The sequence below is a fragment of the Microsporum canis genome, genomic scaffold (genome assembly GCF_000151145.1).
Source record: "Microsporum canis CBS 113480 supercont1.5 genomic scaffold, whole genome shotgun sequence".
NCBI lineage: Eukaryota > Fungi > Ascomycota > Eurotiomycetes > Onygenales > Arthrodermataceae > Microsporum > Microsporum canis.
In genome coordinates, this window is record NW_003299165.1 from 2,658,705 (window position 1) to 2,679,552 (window position 20,848).

The 20,848-nt window shown below is 46.2% G+C and overlaps 8 protein-coding genes across 8 annotated transcripts; 3 read left to right on the top strand and 5 right to left on the bottom strand.

The window, feature by feature from the left end:
- Positions 1-87: 87 nt before the first annotated feature.
- On the bottom strand, positions 88-1,642 carry MCYG_06070 (meiotic recombination protein dmc1; the record flags this gene model as incomplete). Its single annotated transcript, XM_002846155.1, has 9 exons — positions 88-155; positions 219-381; positions 445-467; positions 535-962; positions 1,035-1,138; positions 1,201-1,311; positions 1,376-1,431; positions 1,490-1,526; positions 1,604-1,642. The coding sequence occupies 9 exons, from the start codon at positions 1,640-1,642 to the stop codon at positions 88-90; spliced, it is 1,029 nt and encodes a 342-aa protein (XP_002846201.1).
- Positions 1,643-2,805: 1,163 nt separating this feature from the next.
- MCYG_06071 (zinc knuckle domain-containing protein) lies at positions 2,806-3,632 on the bottom strand (the record flags this gene model as incomplete). Its single annotated transcript, XM_002846156.1, has 4 exons — positions 2,806-3,048; positions 3,111-3,314; positions 3,392-3,490; positions 3,603-3,632. 4 exons carry the CDS (start codon positions 3,630-3,632, stop codon positions 2,806-2,808), a joined length of 576 nt encoding a protein of 191 aa, XP_002846202.1.
- A 1,211-nt stretch (positions 3,633-4,843) lies between these two features.
- On the bottom strand, positions 4,844-6,561 carry MCYG_06072 (UDP-N-acetylglucosamine pyrophosphorylase; the record flags this gene model as incomplete). Its single annotated transcript, XM_002846157.1, has 3 exons — positions 4,844-4,924; positions 4,984-5,715; positions 5,781-6,561. The coding sequence occupies 3 exons, from the start codon at positions 6,519-6,521 to the stop codon at positions 4,844-4,846; spliced, it is 1,554 nt and encodes a 517-aa protein (XP_002846203.1).
- A 572-nt stretch (positions 6,562-7,133) lies between these two features.
- MCYG_06073 (peptidyl-prolyl cis-trans isomerase-like 4) lies at positions 7,134-8,710 on the bottom strand (the record flags this gene model as incomplete). The annotated part of the gene is made up of 3 exons (XM_002846158.1): positions 7,134-7,708; positions 7,777-8,477; positions 8,550-8,710. The coding sequence occupies 3 exons, from the start codon at positions 8,708-8,710 to the stop codon at positions 7,134-7,136; spliced, it is 1,437 nt and encodes a 478-aa protein (XP_002846204.1).
- A 2,505-nt stretch (positions 8,711-11,215) lies between these two features.
- On the top strand, positions 11,216-12,754 carry MCYG_06074 (uncharacterized protein; the record flags this gene model as incomplete). The annotated part of the gene is made up of 3 exons (XM_002846159.1): positions 11,216-11,416; positions 11,477-11,584; positions 11,645-12,754. 3 exons carry the CDS (start codon positions 11,216-11,218, stop codon positions 12,752-12,754), a joined length of 1,419 nt encoding a protein of 472 aa, XP_002846205.1.
- Positions 12,755-13,436: 682 nt separating this feature from the next.
- MCYG_06075 (40S ribosomal protein S24) lies at positions 13,437-14,516 on the bottom strand (the record flags this gene model as incomplete). Its single annotated transcript, XM_002846160.1, has 3 exons — positions 13,437-13,723; positions 13,818-14,065; positions 14,313-14,516. 3 exons carry the CDS (start codon positions 14,387-14,389, stop codon positions 13,647-13,649), a joined length of 402 nt encoding a protein of 133 aa, XP_002846206.1.
- A 198-nt stretch (positions 14,517-14,714) lies between these two features.
- Positions 14,715-15,951, top strand: MCYG_06076 (conserved hypothetical protein; the record flags this gene model as incomplete). The annotated part of the gene is made up of 4 exons (XM_002846161.1): positions 14,715-15,026; positions 15,118-15,642; positions 15,751-15,886; positions 15,929-15,951. 4 exons carry the CDS (start codon positions 14,715-14,717, stop codon positions 15,949-15,951), a joined length of 996 nt encoding a protein of 331 aa, XP_002846207.1.
- Positions 15,952-18,800: 2,849 nt separating this feature from the next.
- MCYG_06077 (tripeptidyl peptidase SED3) lies at positions 18,801-20,710 on the top strand (the record flags this gene model as incomplete). The annotated part of the gene is made up of 2 exons (XM_002846162.1): positions 18,801-20,296; positions 20,419-20,710. 2 exons carry the CDS (start codon positions 18,801-18,803, stop codon positions 20,708-20,710), a joined length of 1,788 nt encoding a protein of 595 aa, XP_002846208.1.
- Positions 20,711-20,848: the final 138 nt, after the last annotated feature.

Here is a 20,848-nt window from a genome sequence, read left to right on the forward strand (position 1 = left end):
TTCTTGGCAATTTTACACGAGCTTCTCGGCTAGGATTCCCACCGTCCGCATGGTTGACTACTTTCGTAAAATATACTAAGTCATCTCTTACACCTTCTCAGGGTCATTAATGCCGCCGTTGGTGATCACGTATGTCGCCTCACGCTCAGGACAGTCTGTCTACTGGTCAGTACACTTGGCTGCCCTGTCGAAGGCTTCCAAAGGCAGAGGCCGCTTACCTGGCGAATCTTGGATCTTTGCAACCCGTTCGTCCCCTCGACCTTTGCGCAGCAGTACCCGAGTCGTCGACGCGTGCGCAAGGATATGCCCGCCAACCGGTTTGCGGCCGTCGGCACCGGCAAACAGGGCACTCGCGCCAGGATCACTCTGGACTTGGTTTGTCTGATACCCCACAAACAAGTTAGATAGAATTCATCATTCCATGTTGTTGTTTGTTAGCCCTACCATCAACACGCAAACATTGAACTCTTGATACACCATAGCAGGTTAGTTCGCTTTTTACAAGTGCAGGGCTTCGGCTTCCAGGGTCCATACCTTCCGCCATATGTGCCAGCTTCATGAGAAACTGGTTAAGCTTCTGCTGTCGATCCGCAAGCTCACCGCGGCCACAGTAGTCTACCCGGAAACAGTTCATGATGCTATCAATGATAAGCAATCGGTACTCTCCACTCGCGAACTCCTTGGCCAGCGTGTTGAGCAGCTCCAGCTGGTGCTCGCTGTTCAGTGCACGAGCATACGCAATGTTCTCTAGCGCAGAGTCGGGGTCAACACCAAATCGTTCCGCAATCTGTGCAATCCTCTCGGGGCGAAAGGTGCCCTCAGTGTCGATGTAGGCGGCTTTCCCTTCAGCACCACCCATGTCCTTGGGCAGCTGGGCAATGACCGACATCGTATGCGACAGCTGCGTTTTGCCGCAGCGGAACTCGCCATATACCTCGCTGATGCTCATACTCTGGAATCCCCTGTTCAAGTTATTCAGCTTTTACCCTTCCCCTTTTTTAGTTTCAAAGGAAAAGAGTTGGGTTGGTTCATACCCCCCTAAGATTGAATCAAATTGCTTACTACCTGTTGATATCTTCACAACTCTCTTCCGCTGATGTCCAAGTTCCATGGCGGTTATGAATCCAGAAGCAGAGGGCTATCATGACATGGCCAATCAATAAAAATCCCAGAAAATACCATTAACACATCTTTACCTACCTGGCATTTTTGGATGGCCTCCTTGATTTTTTCGACCTTCACCTCACTGAACCCCTTGATCTTAAGCAGGGTCTTGCGTGTGGCTCCATGGACAGACTGGATACCCAATATCTTGTATGTTAGTTTTGATCGTAAGAATAGCATGGCCGAAGAGGGCTGAGAGATGATGCTGTACTGCAACGGTATAGAACCCATTAATCTTCAACTTGGTGATATCAGCCGCTCCAACGCCTTTCTATTATTAGCATGCGTCATGAACCCGTAAGTAACCAAGGACAGGGCACCAGACCGTGAGCTTGAATACCGTCAATGTCAACAATGAAGTCCTAATAGAGGCCAGGGCTGTCAGGAATCACCATAGGATGGCTTATCGGAACGCGAAAGAGCCACGGAGTCTGCTCACATCCTCGTCTGCGTTGTCACTGGTCGTTGATGCTGGCATGTTGCTCTTGCACTCTTCCACGCGTCTTACGAGTATAATATCTTTTCTTCTGATTGCTGTACTCGATTTATGACGAGAAAGAAACTCTACGCAAAAAGGATGAGAGGAAGTTCGTTTCATGAGGGGGAAAAGTCACGGTCACCGCCATCCTAATCGGGATATCGAGACAACCTCTTGAAAAATGCCTACAGCTTACACCCAGGAATGAAGGGGCATATACGAGCAGCAGATGGTCAGTCGGAGTGATATCAATAGTCAGCCTTGTAGTTGGACTGGGTAGGTAAATGAGCTTTCTCATCCTGTGGTATTATACATATACGGCGCGGAAAGAAGCATAGCATCGTAGAGGAAAAGGAGAATTAAGAAAGTTTCCAATATAAGACCGGGAGTATAGTGACAAATCTTGGTAATGATAGAACCAAAAGTAGATGCGAAGGAGAATGGAAACGAAATGAATGAGCTTGCCGCGCCATGTAACCAGTTTTTGTGTGCTTTCCCAGAAAGAACGAAAAGTGAAGAATCTCAAATTCAACCGCCCGGCAATCCTCAGAACATCGTCCAAGCCTATCCAACTCAATTATACACATATCGTCTTTGCTTGCTGGCCTCACTTTCCGCCTCTTTCTCTTTCTGGTTCGACTCCTTGATTGCCCACCCCCGCTATCACCATTCTTCACCCAGGAGCGTACTTCCGATTTGAACACATTTCTCTCCTACCCAATAGCACGAAACATGAAACCACGAATACCTTGATAGACAAATTGACGCCGTTCGTAAGGGGTGTGTGTATTTGTTTTTCTGTGAGCATGAGGGAATAATTTGGTAAATCCAAGTCGTTAGAATCTAGGACGTCATGAAACTTTTGTTCGGTCGTATACATGATAAAAAAAGGGAACGAGCGGGATAAAACAAGGAGATAAAATGAAAATAATTAAGAAAAAGGCAAAGGAAAATAAGGATGATGATTGTGCTGCACCACGATGATGCTTGAAGTAATTGCAAAGTAAACCAAAGTTAGGAAGAAGCAATTGGAAGAATGATGCAGGGGATAAGATGATTAGGCTGGGAAGGATATAACCAAACGTAAGACATAACGAAAATCAGGTAGAGTCTTCCCGAGTTAACTCAACCTGTGTCCTCTTTTTCCGTCTCTGCAGTCTGGCTTAGACAGCAGCGGCGGTAGGAACCGATCCCGCTGCGACGGGTGGAGCCTCTGCGGGGGTTTCTGTAGGTGGGTTAACTGTTGATGTAGTTTCAGTAGTGACGGTAGGTTGTGCCTTCGCATCCGTGTTGTTGGTAGGACAGTCGCGGGAAATGTGACCGGCTTGAGAGCACTTATAACAGACCTTTCCAACTGTGCTCAGGGGTCCGCCGTTAGGGGCAGTGCAGTCACGGGAAATATGGCCCTGGAACATATGGTTAGGCAAAACAGAGCCTGTGCAGGAGCAATGGAAAAATTCAGACATACCAACTTTCCGCAGGCATAACATTTCATAGCCTGGGCTTGACAATCTCGTGCAAAATGGTTCGGGCCTCCGCATTTGTAGCACGTTGCTGCCCTGGGGTAACCGGCAGGGCCTCCCCGAAAGCCAGCATTAAACCCTCCACGAGCTGGGCCTGCATTTCGGGCACCCTGGGGGGCCTGCTGCATACTGCCGGATGGGCAATTTCGCTAATTGAGAAAGAGAACAACACTTAGAAAACCCAATTCTTAATGGCTTGCATGGATATATTTGACCGGCAACTTACAGCCAGATGTCCTGGTATGTTGCAGTTATAGCAGCGGGCGTTGGAGGCACCACCGTTCAAGCGGAGGGTAGGACAGTCGGCCTGGACATGACCTAGACCCTGACAGTGGTAGCATTGTTTTGCTACAGCGTGTTAGACGCTGCTCTTTTTCATATTTTTTCTTTCCTTCTTTTATTGGTATATATTTTTTATTACTGGATAATATGCTTACTTTCTGTCGTTCGGGGTCGCGGGCAACCATTGGACTCGTGTCCTAGAGACGCTCTGTCAGGTCAAATCAAATGTCGAGGAGTTCGCAAGGTCTTAGAACCAACCGGGTTGCTTGCCTACGGGGAGATCCAACCTATTAGCCACGGAGCAGGAACAGGAACTATACTTTATCGCACAAACTCACAGTTGTAGCAAAGCCGCTCGGAGGAGGAGCAGACTTCTATAGATTACCAATTAATCACTGTATACTAGCAAACATGCGGTTTAATCGATGGACAAACCAGCGTAGTGACCAATGTTGCCACATTTGTAGCATGCACGTCGGGACAACAGCATCCTGTAAGAACACCCGTTAGAGCTCTGGAAAGGCTAAGCTCAAGCTATAATAGTCGATTGTAAAAAAAAAAACCAAAAAATTATATGGAAAAGGAAGTAGTAGCTAGAGGTAGGGCTGGTAATATGTAGTAGAATGGAGGAACATCATCCAGCCTGTGAAAGGTTGTATCTTCGAAACTTGGAAGTGCACTCACTTTCCGGCGAACAATAATGATAAAACCTCTGGGAAAACTCGGATTCACCTCGCAAACTTCTTGAAAGACCTAGTAGGGACAATCTAAACCGTCAGACTATCGTTGTTCACGGAACAAAAGTCCTGCAAACGCCAGACCACAAGGCCGCAAAAGTGACGACCCAGAGCTGGGGCTAAAAGAAACCAAGAATTTCGAGACAAAGGCTTCAACAAGGATGCTCACAACTCTTCTCTTTCTCCTTCACAAAAATCCAGACACACTCTCCTCAGCTCTTCTTCGTCTGCTGCTTCAAACCCTCCGAACCGCAATTGATATTCCCGTCTTTGTTCTCGACAAGCGTTTGCCTTCCAGTTTCACCCGCAGAGAAAGGGAAAAAAGAAGCAAAAAAAAAAGTCGAGAAAAGAACTTCGAGTGAAGGCCACGCCTTACCTTATCCGGTTAGTATCATTAAAGCTTGGCATATAGTCATGTGATTATGATTAGTCATGGATTAAGGAATTGAGGTTTGGTTAAAGGGGGATTGGAAGGGGATGGTATGATAGATAACATTATAAAAATATATTGTATAAGGATAATACCAGGATGTGTACCGGTAAGATCTTCGGGCTTTTCTTGCCATCTCTCCGGAAATTTAAGTATGTATGCCTTTTTTCATTTTTGATATCATCGCATCAAATTGGTAGTGAAGATACTCCATCATAACTAATTGAAACTACGCCTTCTCGCCTTCGATCTCAATCAGTGCGGGAGTACTGATGGTACGGCCCTTCAGGAAGTCGAGACCCTCACCGCCCTAATATCAAGTTAGCTCGTGCATGGTATACCGAAGATATTAGATAATGGAAAACATACGTAGCTGATGGAAGGAGACACCTCAACCCCTTCAGCACCTTTTTCGCTGACAACACCTCCAGCAGCCTTGATCCAGCGCAGACCCTGCTGCATGATGTCTCGTTTACTAGTATCTGGATTGTCATCCCGGCTGTCTTTACCATTCTTAAGGGGGGAGAATTCCTCCTCTCGCTTGACCTCAATGGCAGCAAACTTCTCAAGTGGGATGAATGGGAAGACATCAAAGACGAATTGTTCAAGTTTGATTCCATTTGGAGACTCTGGCTTGACGGTGGCGCCGGTCTCGGTGTTGAAGAAAGGGATTTTCTTGCGGGCGATGTGGTGTGGTAGATCGGAGGCCCATTGCTCAATCGACTCAAAGAAGCTGAACGAGTAGTAGTGATTGACGATGTTGGCGGCTCTGAATTTGAGAACACCTGGCTGTTTGGGGTCAACAGCGTTTGCGGTAGCTTCGTCAATCTCAGAGTATTCTACGACACCCGGCTTGCCGTCGTTGAGGACGATAAGGCCAACGGACTCGGTAGCATTGCGCTTTCGCACGACTTTGGTGGCAATGTCAACTTTCTTGGAGGCAGCAAAGCCGATGAATGTAGGGTCAGCCACTTTGACAAGACAGTTGTCTACGCAGTAAGCGTGGATATGCTCAATCCCGCGCTTCTTCATGTCGTCCCGGACACCGGAGTTGACAAGAGCCTGGTAGATACCTCCATTTCCATCTGGAGCAACAGCGACCTATTATGGTAGGGTAAGCTTATGTTTTAGCTGTCAAGTGTATGCGTTCTTCGGCCACGACATACCTTTGAAGCACTCTCAAGAAGGATTTCTCCCTCATTAGAGATACAAGGCAGGACACCCTGATTAAAGATTGTCACATTCTCTTTCGCGAGGCCAAAGAAGCTGTGGTCAGTAAAGAATTTTTCTGTTGCTTTTCTGGTTGGCCCGCTGGTCATAATGTACCAAGGAACAACGATATTCTTCTTGTCAGATACTTCGGTAGCCAACGACTGCAACTTGGCAATCCGCTCCGCCTGTATCTGGAACAACGACTTCCCACTGGGAAGGCCGATGTTGAAGCATCCTTTAGGGTCAGAGCTTCCAAGTCTGGTTCCCTGGCCACCAGCCATGAGCACAACAGCAACCTTGTTCTCACCGATGAGCTTCAGCCCCTCGTTGTACCATCTTTTGAGATCTTCCGGATCCGAATCGAGTATCGAAGCTGTAGAATTCTCTGGCAGTGGCTCGAGAGCTTTGGGCTTGTTGGAGTTCAAGGCGTTGGCGGCATCTGTATTAGCACGCTTGACAAGCTTGTTGATGTGTTCGGGATCGAAGGTGGAGAGTTGATGGAAGAGCTGAGCTTGGTCGTTGGAGCTCAGAGAGTCGAAGCGGGCAAATACCTGCCCTTGCTTTGCTTGCTCGTACTTCTTCTTGAGCTCAGCGACTTCTTCAGCCGATGGCTGGCGGAGCGGGGTCTCCTGGACTCCCATGCCCGCTATCTTGCCAATTAAGTTGGAAACGGTATCTCGTACGGCAGCAGCCATTGTATGTATATGCTGCTATGCGCGTGTGCTATAGGGGTGTATCCTGTGTGATTTATTTGAGGAGGGGGGCTTACTATTAATGGAGGGATAGGGATGACAATTAATAGGGGGTTGAGGGGTACTAGTTATATATACGTACTGGTGTACGGAGTACGGGTTGAAGATGTCTCAGCCAGTTAACTACTGCTCCAAACTTCCCACAAGATGTGTCTGATTCTCCACCGTAGATTGGTAGATTCTCTCTATTTTGATCCCACTTTTTTCCTTTCCCCCCACCTTGCACATACATAGTACAGACCTATTAATTCACTGATACTTGTAAATCTTGGTCTGGGCCATTTGGCGGACTAATTTTGGAGCTAGTCATAGCACGTGACATCTACGTGGCAGCACATTGTCCCTGTAGATAATCTTTCAACTGTAGAGCTCAGCAGCTATATTGGAGGCACAGGAGCTGTGTGTCTACTGTAGTTGACACGTCAGGCTATGTGGTTAGCGAGGGGAGCAAGGTGCAGGCTATGCGCAACCGTAGCAAGGAAGTTAATAGTACAGGTACAACTGAAAGTGTTGCAAGTTTGCATTGGATGTATAATACTCCATAGTTGGGCTCCTTCACCGCCGTCTCTGTGAGCGACCAAACTCCTGTTCATCGTGCGTGGGGCGAGGGCTTCTGCGTCTTTCCCTTTCTTGCCATGAGCCCCTGTCATAGCCATCGCGCCGTCTAGGCGATATGTTATGGAATTTACCTCGCGGAGGGCTTCGACTTCGACTTCGTGATCGATCTCTTCGATGAGGTATGGAAGAGCGAGGCCCTTTATTTCGTATATCGTCCTTATCAAAAACCATCCCATACTTGCTTCGATGTTCTCCCGTGTCTGATGCACGGTATTGACGTCGCTTCTCCAAGTTAGATATGCCCCCAAACCCACCCCTTTGGCCAGATCTTTTGGCATTCGTTGCTGTTCTCCATGAGTCTGACAATTTGGACACACTCTGCGAGAAGTCCACGTGTATACGATGGTCGTCGATTAGCACCCCCTGCATCTTAAAGTAGGCCTGCTCACAGTCCTTTTGGTCTTCAAATTCAATAAACGCGTATTGTAGGCTGTCACCTGTTTTCTTATCCCGTATCACCTCGCAGGATAATATTTTGCCAAACCGGCTGAATATAAGGTTCAAATCCTCGTCTGAATATCGAGTTAGTCACACTGGTCTATGGCCGGTATGGGGAAGATTTTGTTAAGATCAGAGATACCTTGTGTGACTGGGTTAAGCTTGCAAACGAACAACACGTTCTCGGGTGGCTTCACTTCCGCGAACGGAAGGTCTCCAACCATTTCAAGCGTCAAAGCCTGTGCCTGCGCCTCACGCTCTCGCCGCATCCTTTCCAGAGCTTCTTCGTCCACCTCCTGGTCTAGATCTTCATCGTCCGCAATCATGACAGTAGCTAGCTGAGCCTTAGTGGGGAGAGGGCTTTCCGGGGGTTCCTGTAGACCAGGTGGGTCATCGTAAGGGTCGTCGAGCACGACAGTATGTCGAATACGGATATCCTTGAGTGGCCGGCCCTTATCGTCAATAAAAGCTGTGTTGACCTTCTCCAGGACATCGAATCCCTCTACCACCTTCCCGAATATCACTGCCTTGTCGTTCAGATAGTCAAGGTTATTGCCGAGCGTTATGATAAACTGGCTGCCAGCGAGGCGTTCATCCGGGTCTCTTGTCGATGGGATTGTTGCCATGCTCACTGTCCCGAGCTCTGAATGCTTTAATTTTGGTGGAAAGCGAATTGAAAAGTTTTTCTGCGAGGGTCCGTTGATGACTCCCCATACTGAACTGCCCCCATCGCTCTCTGGTGAATCGGGACCTATCGGATCGCCTGTCTGGAACGAAAAGCCTTTCTGAATACTATGAACTGGCGAGAAATTGTAGTACTTGATTTTGCATAGCTTCAAGAAGCTAAGCTGAAGCTCTTAGTTTTCCATCTCAGCCATTTGGTATCCAAAAGGAATTACTAGAGCACCAACTTACTTCTCACATGCCGCCGGAGAAGACTCGGTCAGCAAGTCAATGACGATATCTCCAAGAGAGGTTTCGAGAAGAACACTCATATCCGAATTGGTCGCGTTTGTCAGTTCATCACCAAGTGCTTTGCCATAGGAAAGCTTGGTATACCAGCCTTGCAAGTCCATGAGACTCGTATTATGTAAGCTATACCCAGACTTGTATTAGTGCGATATTATGCTTATATAATCAAAGATATCCTACAATGCTCTAAATAGGAAAGTTCTCCCCCTGAAACTGCGCGTCCGTACATACAAAAAATCATCCATCAACCGGACCAGAAACAAATACGCCCGTCGTCCAGCGATGAGGACAATTCCGTTTGTCTAGTTCCGTGATTACAGTGCGCAGCCATGCTCTGTAACTTAAGTCTGATCGTCCTTCAGCGATCCCAATTGGTTGTGTCGGATTACTATCAACTGCTCTGACAATGGGCATTTGCGACGGCTGGTGATCCTTCAAGCAATACCTCTCCAATGCAACGAGCAACATCGCTCAGTTTAATTCCGAAAAGTTCCCACGCCTTCTTGGTGCAACTTCACGGCTTGCTTCATTGAATAGACTAAAATGAACAAGCCGTGGAACCCTTCTTCCTTGTGGGTTGACCAGCATTTTGTGGAATGGCAGCCAAATAATCTCTTCCGCCCGGGGTTGGACAACCTACATTACTCGCATGTGTGTTTCTTGCTAGATATACATATACGGGGATGGGATTCGTCACAGAGGCGGATGGGGCAGGGCTCCATGTGCAATATGCAGATGCAAGATAGGCATTCATCATACGCATGCCTACTTCCGTTGGTGTAAACAACGTGTAGCTCACCAGACGGGACATGGCCTTTGACACACACCTACAACTTTCCAGAAAATTGGAATTGCGACTGGTGGGCAGAATTTGCGGACAGGAGCATACGGTGGCTTCAAAGCAGTATTCGCCTTAGATCCATCCGCTCAACCTTGTTCAATAATTCGGGCGCAGGCCTTTATGGAAAGGGATTTTGATTGAATCCGCCCCTTTCGTGCACCATGTGGACTCTGTATACATTTACAGAGTGTTTTATTTATCCGCGTGCCAGGGATGTATGGGCAGCTTGTGGACCTTTCTCCGCACTCTCTACATGCGCTCTAAGACAAAAAAAAAAGCAACCGCTCTTTCTAGAAGTCCTTGTTGGACCTAGACCCCTTTATACCCTGTGCTACTTGCTAAAGCTGTATGCCGCGCAGGGCGTATGCTCTTCCGCTAGGGTGGTGATGGTAACAACAGCATTCTATTTTGAGGCACTCTTGTCTGGTTGCTGTATGCTGTATACAGTTTATCAACGAAAACGTTCGCGGACACTTTTCTATGTCGTAAGTGAAAACATTACCAGCCGCCCTGATACGACTGAAACGACTGGTTCGCAAGGCTGATTATACACAGTATGTCCATATACGAGGCCTAGTTTACCCATGCGGGTTTGTAGGAGGAAATGATCCAATTGGATGATGGTCATAGTCATTGAAGATGAAACGACAACCGAACAGAATAATAAACGCCACGCTTACAACCCCGGGTCACTCAGAGTATCGTTCCCTTATACATGAAAATCCGAGGATGTTTGCTTCTCCTACTAATCTTGACGCGGCGCTGTCACTGGCAACTGGCCAATAGGAAAAGACGTCATGCAAGTTAGCAAACATGCCTCATCCAAGTCATCAGTTGCTCCGTTGAGTTTCTCAGCGGCCCATACCTTTATTTCTCGATGGCAAACGCCCTGACCGGCTACTTGCTCAAACTGCATCGTTCCTCCCAGACGAAAAGGGCTTTTATGCATTCTATCTCTTCTTTGTTTGTCGTTTCGACCGTCAAGGCAAAAATGAACTATTTAATATCCCTGTCTACAGTATGTTGGGAAGTACATAAGATAGCATGGCCCCGAGCGAAGTTCATGAACTTCCTCTATATTCCTTTCCATATCAGAGCAATTTCGCATGGTGCTGTTTACACAATCTGTTTCCTACCTGGTACCTAAAGGGTAATTCGACAACGTGTGACATCTCTCTGTGACACCATCTCACACCATCTCACACCATCTCACACTCCCTCTATTTTTCAATTTCTTAGCGGATTCCTGCGCACATGTTACTTCATATCCACTGAGGCCCTGCGGCATAGTACAACCGGAGACTTACAGTGTTCTGGTGGAACAATAAAGGAGACAGGCACCATCAAACTGATATCCAACTCCAAATATCTAATTGAATTACAAAGTTTCAAAACAATTTCCGGGGCGCTAGGCAAACTTCGGTAAGCCAACATTTTACTGTCTATCAACATGTTCTGGAACAAGGGTATGGTGAAGTACATCACCGGGACTATCCAGAGGACACGGAGTGTTGTCTTTGGTTTAAAACACACCCGTTCCCAGGAGTTCTTGATCAATGAATGGCCCCAGAACAACCAGAATACCCAAACCTCGCAACCTAAACTATCTTCCTTTCACCAGCTTCCATACCCCTTGATCCTATCTCACACTGCCTTCTACTTGAGAGCAACTTCAATTGCAATACTCAGTGGAATGTTACACATGCCGAGCGCTCTTTGATTTATACAGGCACCTCTACAGCACTAATACTTCTAGACGTCGCAGACAATGGATCACACATTTTATAAACAAGAAGAGGAGACCAAACCTTTACCACGAATACATCCAATTGCAACCCCAGCTACACAGCCTAAGCGAGAAGAAAGCGAAGATGCCCCGGAGGGAAAGCTTGCCCCGAACCGTTTAGGTGTAGAATGCGAAACGAAGACCAGCGTCGTCCCTAACCAGAGACGTCGGACACCAGTTGCAGTATGATGTCCTTACCGTTCTTGTACATACACATACTCACTAATTTACTCATGGCTACAGTGTGCAAGATGCCGCAGAAGAAAAATCAAATGCAGCGGTGACCTCGGCAATGGAGAAGCGTGCTCGAATTGTAAAAGTTCTGGAACTACAAACTGTCTATTTTTACGAGTTGGTCCACCATCTTTTGCATCTACTGTTACAGTGACCATGATTTTGACTTAGATGCAGGTTAACTCTTCTCCTCTTCAGACGAAAGCTAGTTACTCGACTTGGACATATCCTTTCTCAAACTCAACCTCGTTGGGAGCTTACGGACAACAACAGGCAGCGTATGATACTCATGTACCTAGAGCAAACGGCTTCTCGATAAATACTGGGCCGCCTGGATTGCCAGCATACTCAGTGATGCAACCAGGGCCTGAATATGGGACACCACTAGAGCCCACGCCTACCAACAGAGCACCCTACTACCCCCCAAACTATCCCATTGGATATGGAGATGCACCGACGCATCATCTTCCTTTCTCCTCTTATGTTTTACCCAGTTCTACCGGAGCAGGAGCAAATGCTATCTACGGGACTACCGCTTCAACAAAAGGCGGGCGACTACCAACTACATCAGACCCTACGAATGGAGTGATGTACCCTGACCTTGAAGGAAACAGTTCGCCATTGCCGAGTTTCCCATTTCTTGGACGGCCGTCTCAAAATTGTACTTCTAGTGAAGCCGTCACGCTCCTTCCCGCCGTGAACTCGCTACCTCTGGGGCAAGATAGAATTTTGCCCAACCCGACCACCGGCCGAAACAATGCTCCTGCGTCTATTCTGGAGAGTAGCAGTGCAACCCCAACAACTGTATGTACTAGCATTACTGCTGCATACAAGCAAGCATACCAGTTGGTGACTGAAAATGACACGCGGCCGATGACTGGCAATGATACCTCTTCACTCCCGGTCAATGTTAAGATTTCATCAAGCCCCGTTGATTGTGGATTTGGATACATTCCACTATCTAATGCTCTTCAGCCCTGCGTTACTTCTGCCCCCTTTTTAGTCACTGAAGTAGTCGATACTCCTATCGACTTTCATCAAAACTCGGGTGAGCAACAGGGCGATACGAAGATAACCAATGGTAAAGGCCACATGGATACATATGTGTCAGAGTATCATCATTCCACAAACCACCGTCCAGGGTCAACAAGGCCATCTGGGGGTATTCTTGTGAGTGGTGAAGTGTATCAAAGACCACAGTACACGACACCTACACGAAACATTTACCCGGTGGAGAAAGTTACCGCCCCTCCTCACCTTTCGGCAGGCACCTCGAGCTGTTATTAAACTGTCTCGGATGAGGTTACTCGTTTGCAATCCATTCTTCATAACCGCTTATATACGTAGTGCATCGCTGCCCTGCATAACTACCACGCCTGAACTCAGGACCTCTCTTTTTGTTCTTGTTTTGACTTCCCTTTCTTTATTCTTTGTGACTCGTGCTGCGTGGGCAAAAAACCTTTCCAAAGGCCGCCTACTACAATGAAATATAAAATATTGGAGACAGGAACTTTTATAGTTTTACGCTATTATTTGGACTGCCTCTTTCTTATCGTTAATCGTTTATTTATTTATTGTTTTTTGTTTTGTTTTTATTTTATTTACTTATTCATTACTACTAATGTTATTATTCAACTCGGTGGACATTGTTTATCCGTTTTGTGACCTCGTAATACTTCCAGCCTGTCCTTCTCCCACTTACTTCATCCTCACAATTGGACCATCAGTTTCATGTATTGCTACACTGTTACGTGTAGAGTTGATTCTCGGGCCATGATAAGTGATGACGATAGATGGTAATTATTTTCCTATACCTGAACAGCATCGTCTCTTTATTTCCTTGAAACTCCTATCGGATGAGATTAACATCACGAAAGATTCCAGTTGTTAGGCAATGCCACATAAACCCCAACTTGGATATAATATGGTATATCATATTTGGACAGGGGAAAATACGACTTTGAAATGGAAATGGAAACATTTTTGAATTTAATTATCCATCTGGTGACGCCGCATAAGTAAGCCCACCCGTTGGTTTTGATTCATAGCTAGCGTACACCATTGATTGTCCTGGGACACATAATGTCGAGCAACTATGGAGAAGTGCTGTTCATCAAGATAATTTTCGAGGTGCAAGACTCCAACCCAACCGCCAAACTGGCAACCATCAGTAAGCTGCTTATTTCTTGGCCTTCTTAACACCCTTGACCTTTGCCGTTCCTCGGAGTTTCTTCGCTCTGATCTTGCTGCTCTTGCCTGAAAAGGGGATAAAAATGAAGGGTCAGTCAGGTAATTCTCCTAGTGGCCACCAACAGGATTTTCAAAGAGGTAGGGTAATGCCAAAACATACGTTGTTTTCTACTGGGTCTCTCGATCTTGTCAACGACACCATAGCGGACAAGTCTGTAACGGGGTTCGAATTTCTTCAAGGCCTCGGTAGAGTCGTAGATGAGGGCAAATCCGGTGGTCTTTCCACCACCATAGTGGGTGCGGAGACCAAATACCGATATTTGTTCCTTGCTAGCTTTGTAGAGTTCTCCAAGCTTCGTTCTGAGGTCATCCTTTTTGATGTTTGCTCGGTTAGGATGAAGGATGTCACTATTTCCCAGATATAACACCGTGATTAGCTGATCATGTTCGATATATAATTTCCAAATCAAATGCACAATCGTGCGTAGCTAAGAGGGCCTCTCCATTCCCCCCTCTGTTTATCTCTCGCTTTATTCAACATTCACTTTTCTGTCTCTCGAAATATTCATCGTCATCTCGAAATGGCTCCGCTGATCACTCCAAGTACGTGCAGAAGAAAAAAAAGGCCATTAGGATCCGGAGAGCAAACACTTACACAACCATCTGCTTTCTGTTCAAGAGCGGGTTGCGGATAAACTTGCGCGTGCGCAAGGTAACGGGAGTGTCAGCCATGATGTCGGAGCGTGCGAGAAGGCCTCCGGTGGACGTAATGAGAATCTTCTGGGTGAAAGAAGATCCGTGCAGCGGTTGTCGATGGGGGACGTTGTCGATTGCTGCGGTCGAATGTTTTGTCGCTGTCGTCGAACTTTCGATGGTTTAATTTCGATTTTTTTGCTTGGTGTGGGTTTTCGGTTAGGGCCAAGCAGGGCGCGGTTAGTCCGTGTTACGTAAGCAGCGCAACAACGACCACGAAGGATAAAAAAAGCTGGCGAGAAAGCAACGATAAAAGGAACAATACCCTACACCGCGTAGAAAGAGAGCTGAGACCATATACGCCATGGAACCGATATCTTCCGATGAAGCGATTTGTCTCAGGACACTTGCTGCGCAGTATTTCCAGGCCGTTGAGGTGCAGAGCCTGCGCTTTCCACCAGGTACCGTCCTACTCAAACCCCAGGTGCAACGCTGGATAAACCAGAATATGTTCTCTGAAGACACAGTATGGCCTCTGCCACCGTTAAACTACCGTAGTAGGGTTCTGAAATTACTACTCTCAAGACTTGAGGAGTCGTTCTCTGACCCTGAGGAGGATGTACGAAATCCACGCGACCCCCCCTTTGCCTATGCATTGCATTTCACATCCAACATTGTATTCCCTTCTCCTTTTTGGTTGCTTGTACTCTCACCGTTTTGCAACTCAAGATCCTGACAATATAACTCTTCGTTTCCCCCTCCATTAGGAGATCTTAGACGATCTCATGACAAGCTGGAGTATTCTCATTTCTCGCCCCAAATCGTCACCGCTGGAACAGAGCCAACAGTTGTCCTACATCAAGTACACACCGCCTATGATGCTAGGTTCCAGGGATGACAACTGCATCATCACGTTAGAAAATCGAGGTCTGATCCTCTCCGCAGGAACAACTGGTTTTCGAACCTGGGAGGCTGCCCTGCATCTTGGGACATTCCTATCCACACAGACTGGAAAGGAGCTCATCAACGGTAAGAATATCCTTGAACTAGGGTCGGGGACTGGGCTGGTTGCTATGTACTGTTCAAAATGCCTTGGCGCCAACAAGGTCATGGCGACGGATCGGGACCCAGCATTAATCGCGAATATTCAAGAATGCATCTCACGGAACAAGCTGGATTCTAAGCACATTAGCGCTTCTATTTGGGAATGGGGTACTCCACTAGAGTGCCCCGATAATGCGCAGGAAAATGGGCGATGCTTTCCTGTGGACATTGCATTGGGGGCCGACCTGGTACGCATATTTGCACCACAAAATTCAATCACAATACACTTGACTAGCTCACTGATTATCACGACCTGGGTATATTTCCCGTTGCTGTCAATTTCACGAGACCCGTAGCTCTATGATGTCGATTTGATTCCCCTCTTTTTATCGACCCTTCGGGACTTGTTTGATCATTATTCGCTGAAAGCGTTTATTATCTCTGCCACCCTTCGTAACCAAGAGACCTTCAACGCGTTCCTCAGCGCCTGCGGTACGAGTCGACCCTTAAAATTTTGTTTACTTTGGCCTATAGGCGTGATTAGCTATGTCTGCTGACCGCACTTGTTGCTTCCAGCTGTTGGTAGCCTAGAGGTTTGTCAGGTTGCTTTCGAATCACCCCTTGAGGAAAACCAAGATGGGTTTTTTCATAGAACCAGTACTCCTATCTTTACATACAAAGTAACATCCTCGCGCCCGGCGCCGTTAGACTGAAACATTCATGTATCATGATACTGGAATATATTTGATCATGTAACATACAGGCTTGCCGTCTCCATGCCGATTTTTGTTTATCCTGGCAGCCTTGCCGGTGGTCGACCATGAGAGATTCGCCAACTTCTCTATAACTAAAGGTCGCACGAGAACCGTGTTTCTGTATCTCCTTGTCTCTCTCTAGGAATATATCATGTCAATAATAAAGCTTCTAAGAATCATCCAAGGGAGGCTCCGGCAGAATCCCGTTACTCTCCCCCCTCCCCTACAGGTATGTTGTGTATACTATGCACTATGCCTTGACCTCCAAGCCACTAGTTATCGACGACCCTACCTGATAATAATCATACCTTGCTCATCAGCTACCCGCAAACACCACAGGACTTCGATGCAACACGGGTATGCGGTGGACAATAGAGCTATATACCCCTAATGGACTTTGGAGACATCCTATGTACCTTTTTAGTATTTAGTTTTACTCAAGCCTTGAAACCCTTGTCTACCTATATCCACTTTACTCTATTATTACATATGTACTTCCTCCCGCGGGATGTTATATTTGATCCGTATCATAATCGAAACAACAATAGCATGGCCAAATATAAGCAGATCTCCATATTCCGATTTTAGAAATCGATTCATTTGCTATTTTTTTATAGCCTTCCGTTCAAGGGTAGCTTATGGCATAATAAACTAAACTGTCTCTTGTTCCCAGTAACATTGCTTGTAGGGGAGGAAGTTGTGATTTCCTCGTTCATACATAGATTAAAAGCACTTTGTTTCCAGGGAATGGTGTATGAAAGCCGACTTCTGTCACTTATTACTATGCAGAGAAGCTAAAATTTAAAAGGAAGCAGTTGTATATGAGATATAAAACTCCCTTCATAGACCTGTAGGTATATAATCCAAACCACTAAACATACGCGGTATCTATAGCAAGTTGGAGGCGCTGCAATTAATGGATCTCTATGTACAGTTCATCATAATATCTGCAGCTACCATGGAATTTCCAGGTCAGTCCGAGTGACAAATTTCTCAGAAAAGTTATCACAAGCCGCGTCATAAATGATTATTCCGACATCTTGAACACTGTCCTATGTATTTTCGGGCAGCCTTGTAGGGTAGTTCCATGCTTTATGCCATAAAATCACCCATCTTGGCCTATAACCATTCAGAGTGAAGAGCCACGCTGACAAGCCCTCTTTAAGCCATTTGAAGGTGAATTGATTTGACAATGTGGTTAACTGCAGTTTTGCTTAGGCCTTAAGTACCACCAGGAAAAGGCTCCATTTACCCGGTAGGTCCGGCAGGCGAAGCATTAACGATAAGTTTTGGTGGCAGGCCCATCGCTTCGCAGTAAACCTCAAAGGGCTTGAAGAACTGTCAAGGGCCCAATGATGTTGACTCCGAAGTACCAACGAATATGTTCGAAGGTCATTTCAATAAACGGCATTATAGTAACATGGCCAGCAGCACACACAACAATATTGACATAGCAGGGAAGCTTGCTCGGATGGAGAAACTATTTGAACAACATGAAAAATGCTTTAAGCTCTTTTATGGAATTAGCTGATAGTTCTAAAAGTCCCGCAGTGTTAGATTTATTGCAAAGAATACTAATAACAGCGGTGGAGGGGCGAACAATATTGGCTTGGACCAAGACTGAATGCCTTAATTGGCACCCGTGATGGCATAGGCGGTGTTTGGAGCCATTGTACGTGGTGAGGGGAAGAAAATAGAACGTTCGTTGGATGACAGGCAGAGAGAAAGAAATAGCAGGGGTTGCAAGGGAAACAAGCTAAAGTAACAATTTCTTCGTTAAGACAGGAAGGACGGGCTAGAGGGAAGAAGACTGGCATATATAGTTATCATGTGTCTGGCGACGACAAGATATTGGCGTGGTGATATTGCATAGCCGCCTTCATGGCCGGGGTATTAAGCTCGAACCAATGCTAGGGTAGTTATGCCGTAGGGTTAGGTGCTTGTTGGTTTTTGACATTCTCCTTTACTTATATAGTTAAGGTTTTTAGTCACGTGGTATTAAACTCTCGGGATGATTTAAAGTGTTTGGGTTAACTGGTTAAATAAGGTTAAAGTTTAAGATTATTCGGAGATCAGAGCTCCAAATTATCTAGTTACAACATAGGAACAAGGAATAGAGGAAGAGAGATCAATAATACTCAGCCAGTGACTAGTATAGATATTTTAAATGGCGCTGCAGCCTCTCAATTATTTAATTATTTTATCATTTTGGCGGGATCGCGCGAAAGGCTCGCTGATTCAATTTCCAAGCACCGACCTACATACGCTGAAACCACTCGATGAACCGTCCCAAACATTCGTATTTATTAAGTAGGGATAAGTTGCAGAGGGTAAAAGGCGATATCCTCCATGGGTTACTAGTTTAGTGCAGAGGATGTAGGGCGTTTCTACAGTAAGTGACTGAGGATTTTTTTTTCTTTTGCTCAACCGTGCCACAGGTACAACTGGTTTGGTGAATCCAATTTATGGACTGTCACAATGAAGCAACGCCCCTCATTTACACGATTATAAAAAGGGCTGCAATTCCCATCTCCACCGTATTTAAGACTTGTTGTTACAGTATAGCCTTATTTATTTACAGCTTAGTGTTTGGGTTGAACTCGACTTGCCTTGGTTCGTTGAAGCTGTACTCATAGGCCATACATATAACGATGCTCCTACCATGGCAACAGACTATCATAATTCTTTTTCTTGGTGTGAATTCGTTGGTGGCCGCTTTGCGGAACACATATCGCACCGTTGAGGAACTTCCTACGATTCCCGAGGGATGGATTCAAGGGAAACCCCCTTCTCCCGAAACTTCTATTCGCATGAACCTAGCCCTCTTTCAGGAGAAGGCTCATGCATTTGAACAAATGGTTGTTGATATATCCACACCAGGGCATTCAAACTACGGCAAACACTTATCCCGGAGGACTTTGAAGGATTTCCTTCGACCACGCAAGGAGGTCTCGGACTCGATTTTATCCTGGTTAGAAGAAGCGGGAGTCGCAAAAAAGTCAATATTGAATGATGGAGACTGGATCCATTTCGCTATTTCAGTCTCACAGGCCGAAAGGATGTTGAAGACCCGATTTCATTATTACCACGATTCAGGGGACCCTAGTGTATTCATGATCCGAACATTGCAGTACTCTGTTCCATCTCACCTGGCGCCGGATATTCATATGATTCAGCCAACTACGAAGTTTGGGAAGCCCAAGAAGCATGGCAACTCTATTGCAAAATTAGAAACTATTCAGTTATCCAGCAATGCAACTACCAATTGCAACGTTACGATAACTCCACAATGCTTAAGGGACATTTACAAAATGGGAAACTCTTTGGCCACACCGGACTACAGAAATGTTATTGGGGTATCGGGATATCTGGACCAGTACGCAAGATACAATGACTTTTACAAATTCATCGATCTCTATGCTCCCGACTTGAAAGGCGCCAATTTCTCCGTGAAGTATATTGGAAAGGGCCAAAATTTACAGAATTCCACCAAAAATAGCGTTGAAGCCAGCCTGGATATCGATTATGCACTTGGACTGTCTAACGCTACTACTGTGTTTTATACAACGAGCGGTAGAGGCCCTCTAGTTCCAGACCTCGAGCAACCGGACCAAGAGCACAACTCCAATGAACCATATTTAGACCAATTACACTATCTTTTAAGTTTACCATCAGATGAATTACCTGCTATACTTTCAACCTCTTATGGAGAGAATGAACAGAGCGTCCCCGAGAAGTTTTCAAACGCAACTTGCAGTTTATTTGCTCAACTGGCGGCCCGAGGTGTCTCAGTCATTTTCAGCAGCGGGGATACCGGTGTTGGCTCCTCTTGTTTGACAAATGGTCGAAAGAAAGTCTCCCGATTTAATCCTACTTTCCCTGCAAGCTGTCCATTCGTTACATCTGTCGGCGCGACTTTTAGAATAAACCCTGAAATGGCCATCTCATTCTCATCTGGCGGTTTCTCCGATCGTCATATCCGCCCTAGATTCCAAGATGATGCCGTTCTAACTTACTTGGATAAACTCGGGAATCAATGGGAAGGGCTATATGACCCTAGGGGTCGTGGCATTCCTGATGTTGCCGCTCAAGGGTCCAATTTTGCAGTTTATGACCACGGGAGAGTAGGTATGGTCTCTGGCACTAGGTTAGTAATACCGAATACTTCTCTAGAGCCCTTTAGGAATAAGCATTTACCCCAAAAGTAGCTAAACGCTATGCACCCTTTATCGTTACCAGATTTAGATAGTTGTTTACTGACTCTTACAGTGCATCGGCTCCTGCATTCGCCGCCATCATTGCCAACCTCAATTCCATCCGCTTGAATGCCAATAAGCCAGTCCTTGGCTACTTAAACCCCTTCATATATGGACAGGGTAGGCAAGGCTTTACCGATATTGTCCACGGGGGTTCGAGGGGCTGTGCTGGCTACAATTCAACCAATGGAAGCGCCCCAGCTGTGCCGTATGCTAGTTGGAATGCCACTGAAGGGTGGGACCCGGTTACGGGAGTTGGAACCCCGAATTTTGAAATTTTAGCCAAGATAGTCCGAGATTTGTAGAAGGCTTAGGGGTAACTATCATTGAGGATTGCCTTCTACTATTTGATCAATATTAGACCTTTCTCCAAGTACGCTAAAATTCTTTGATTAGCAAACGTCGTAGCCTCTATCTTAAAAGACTTTACTGAGATTATAGTT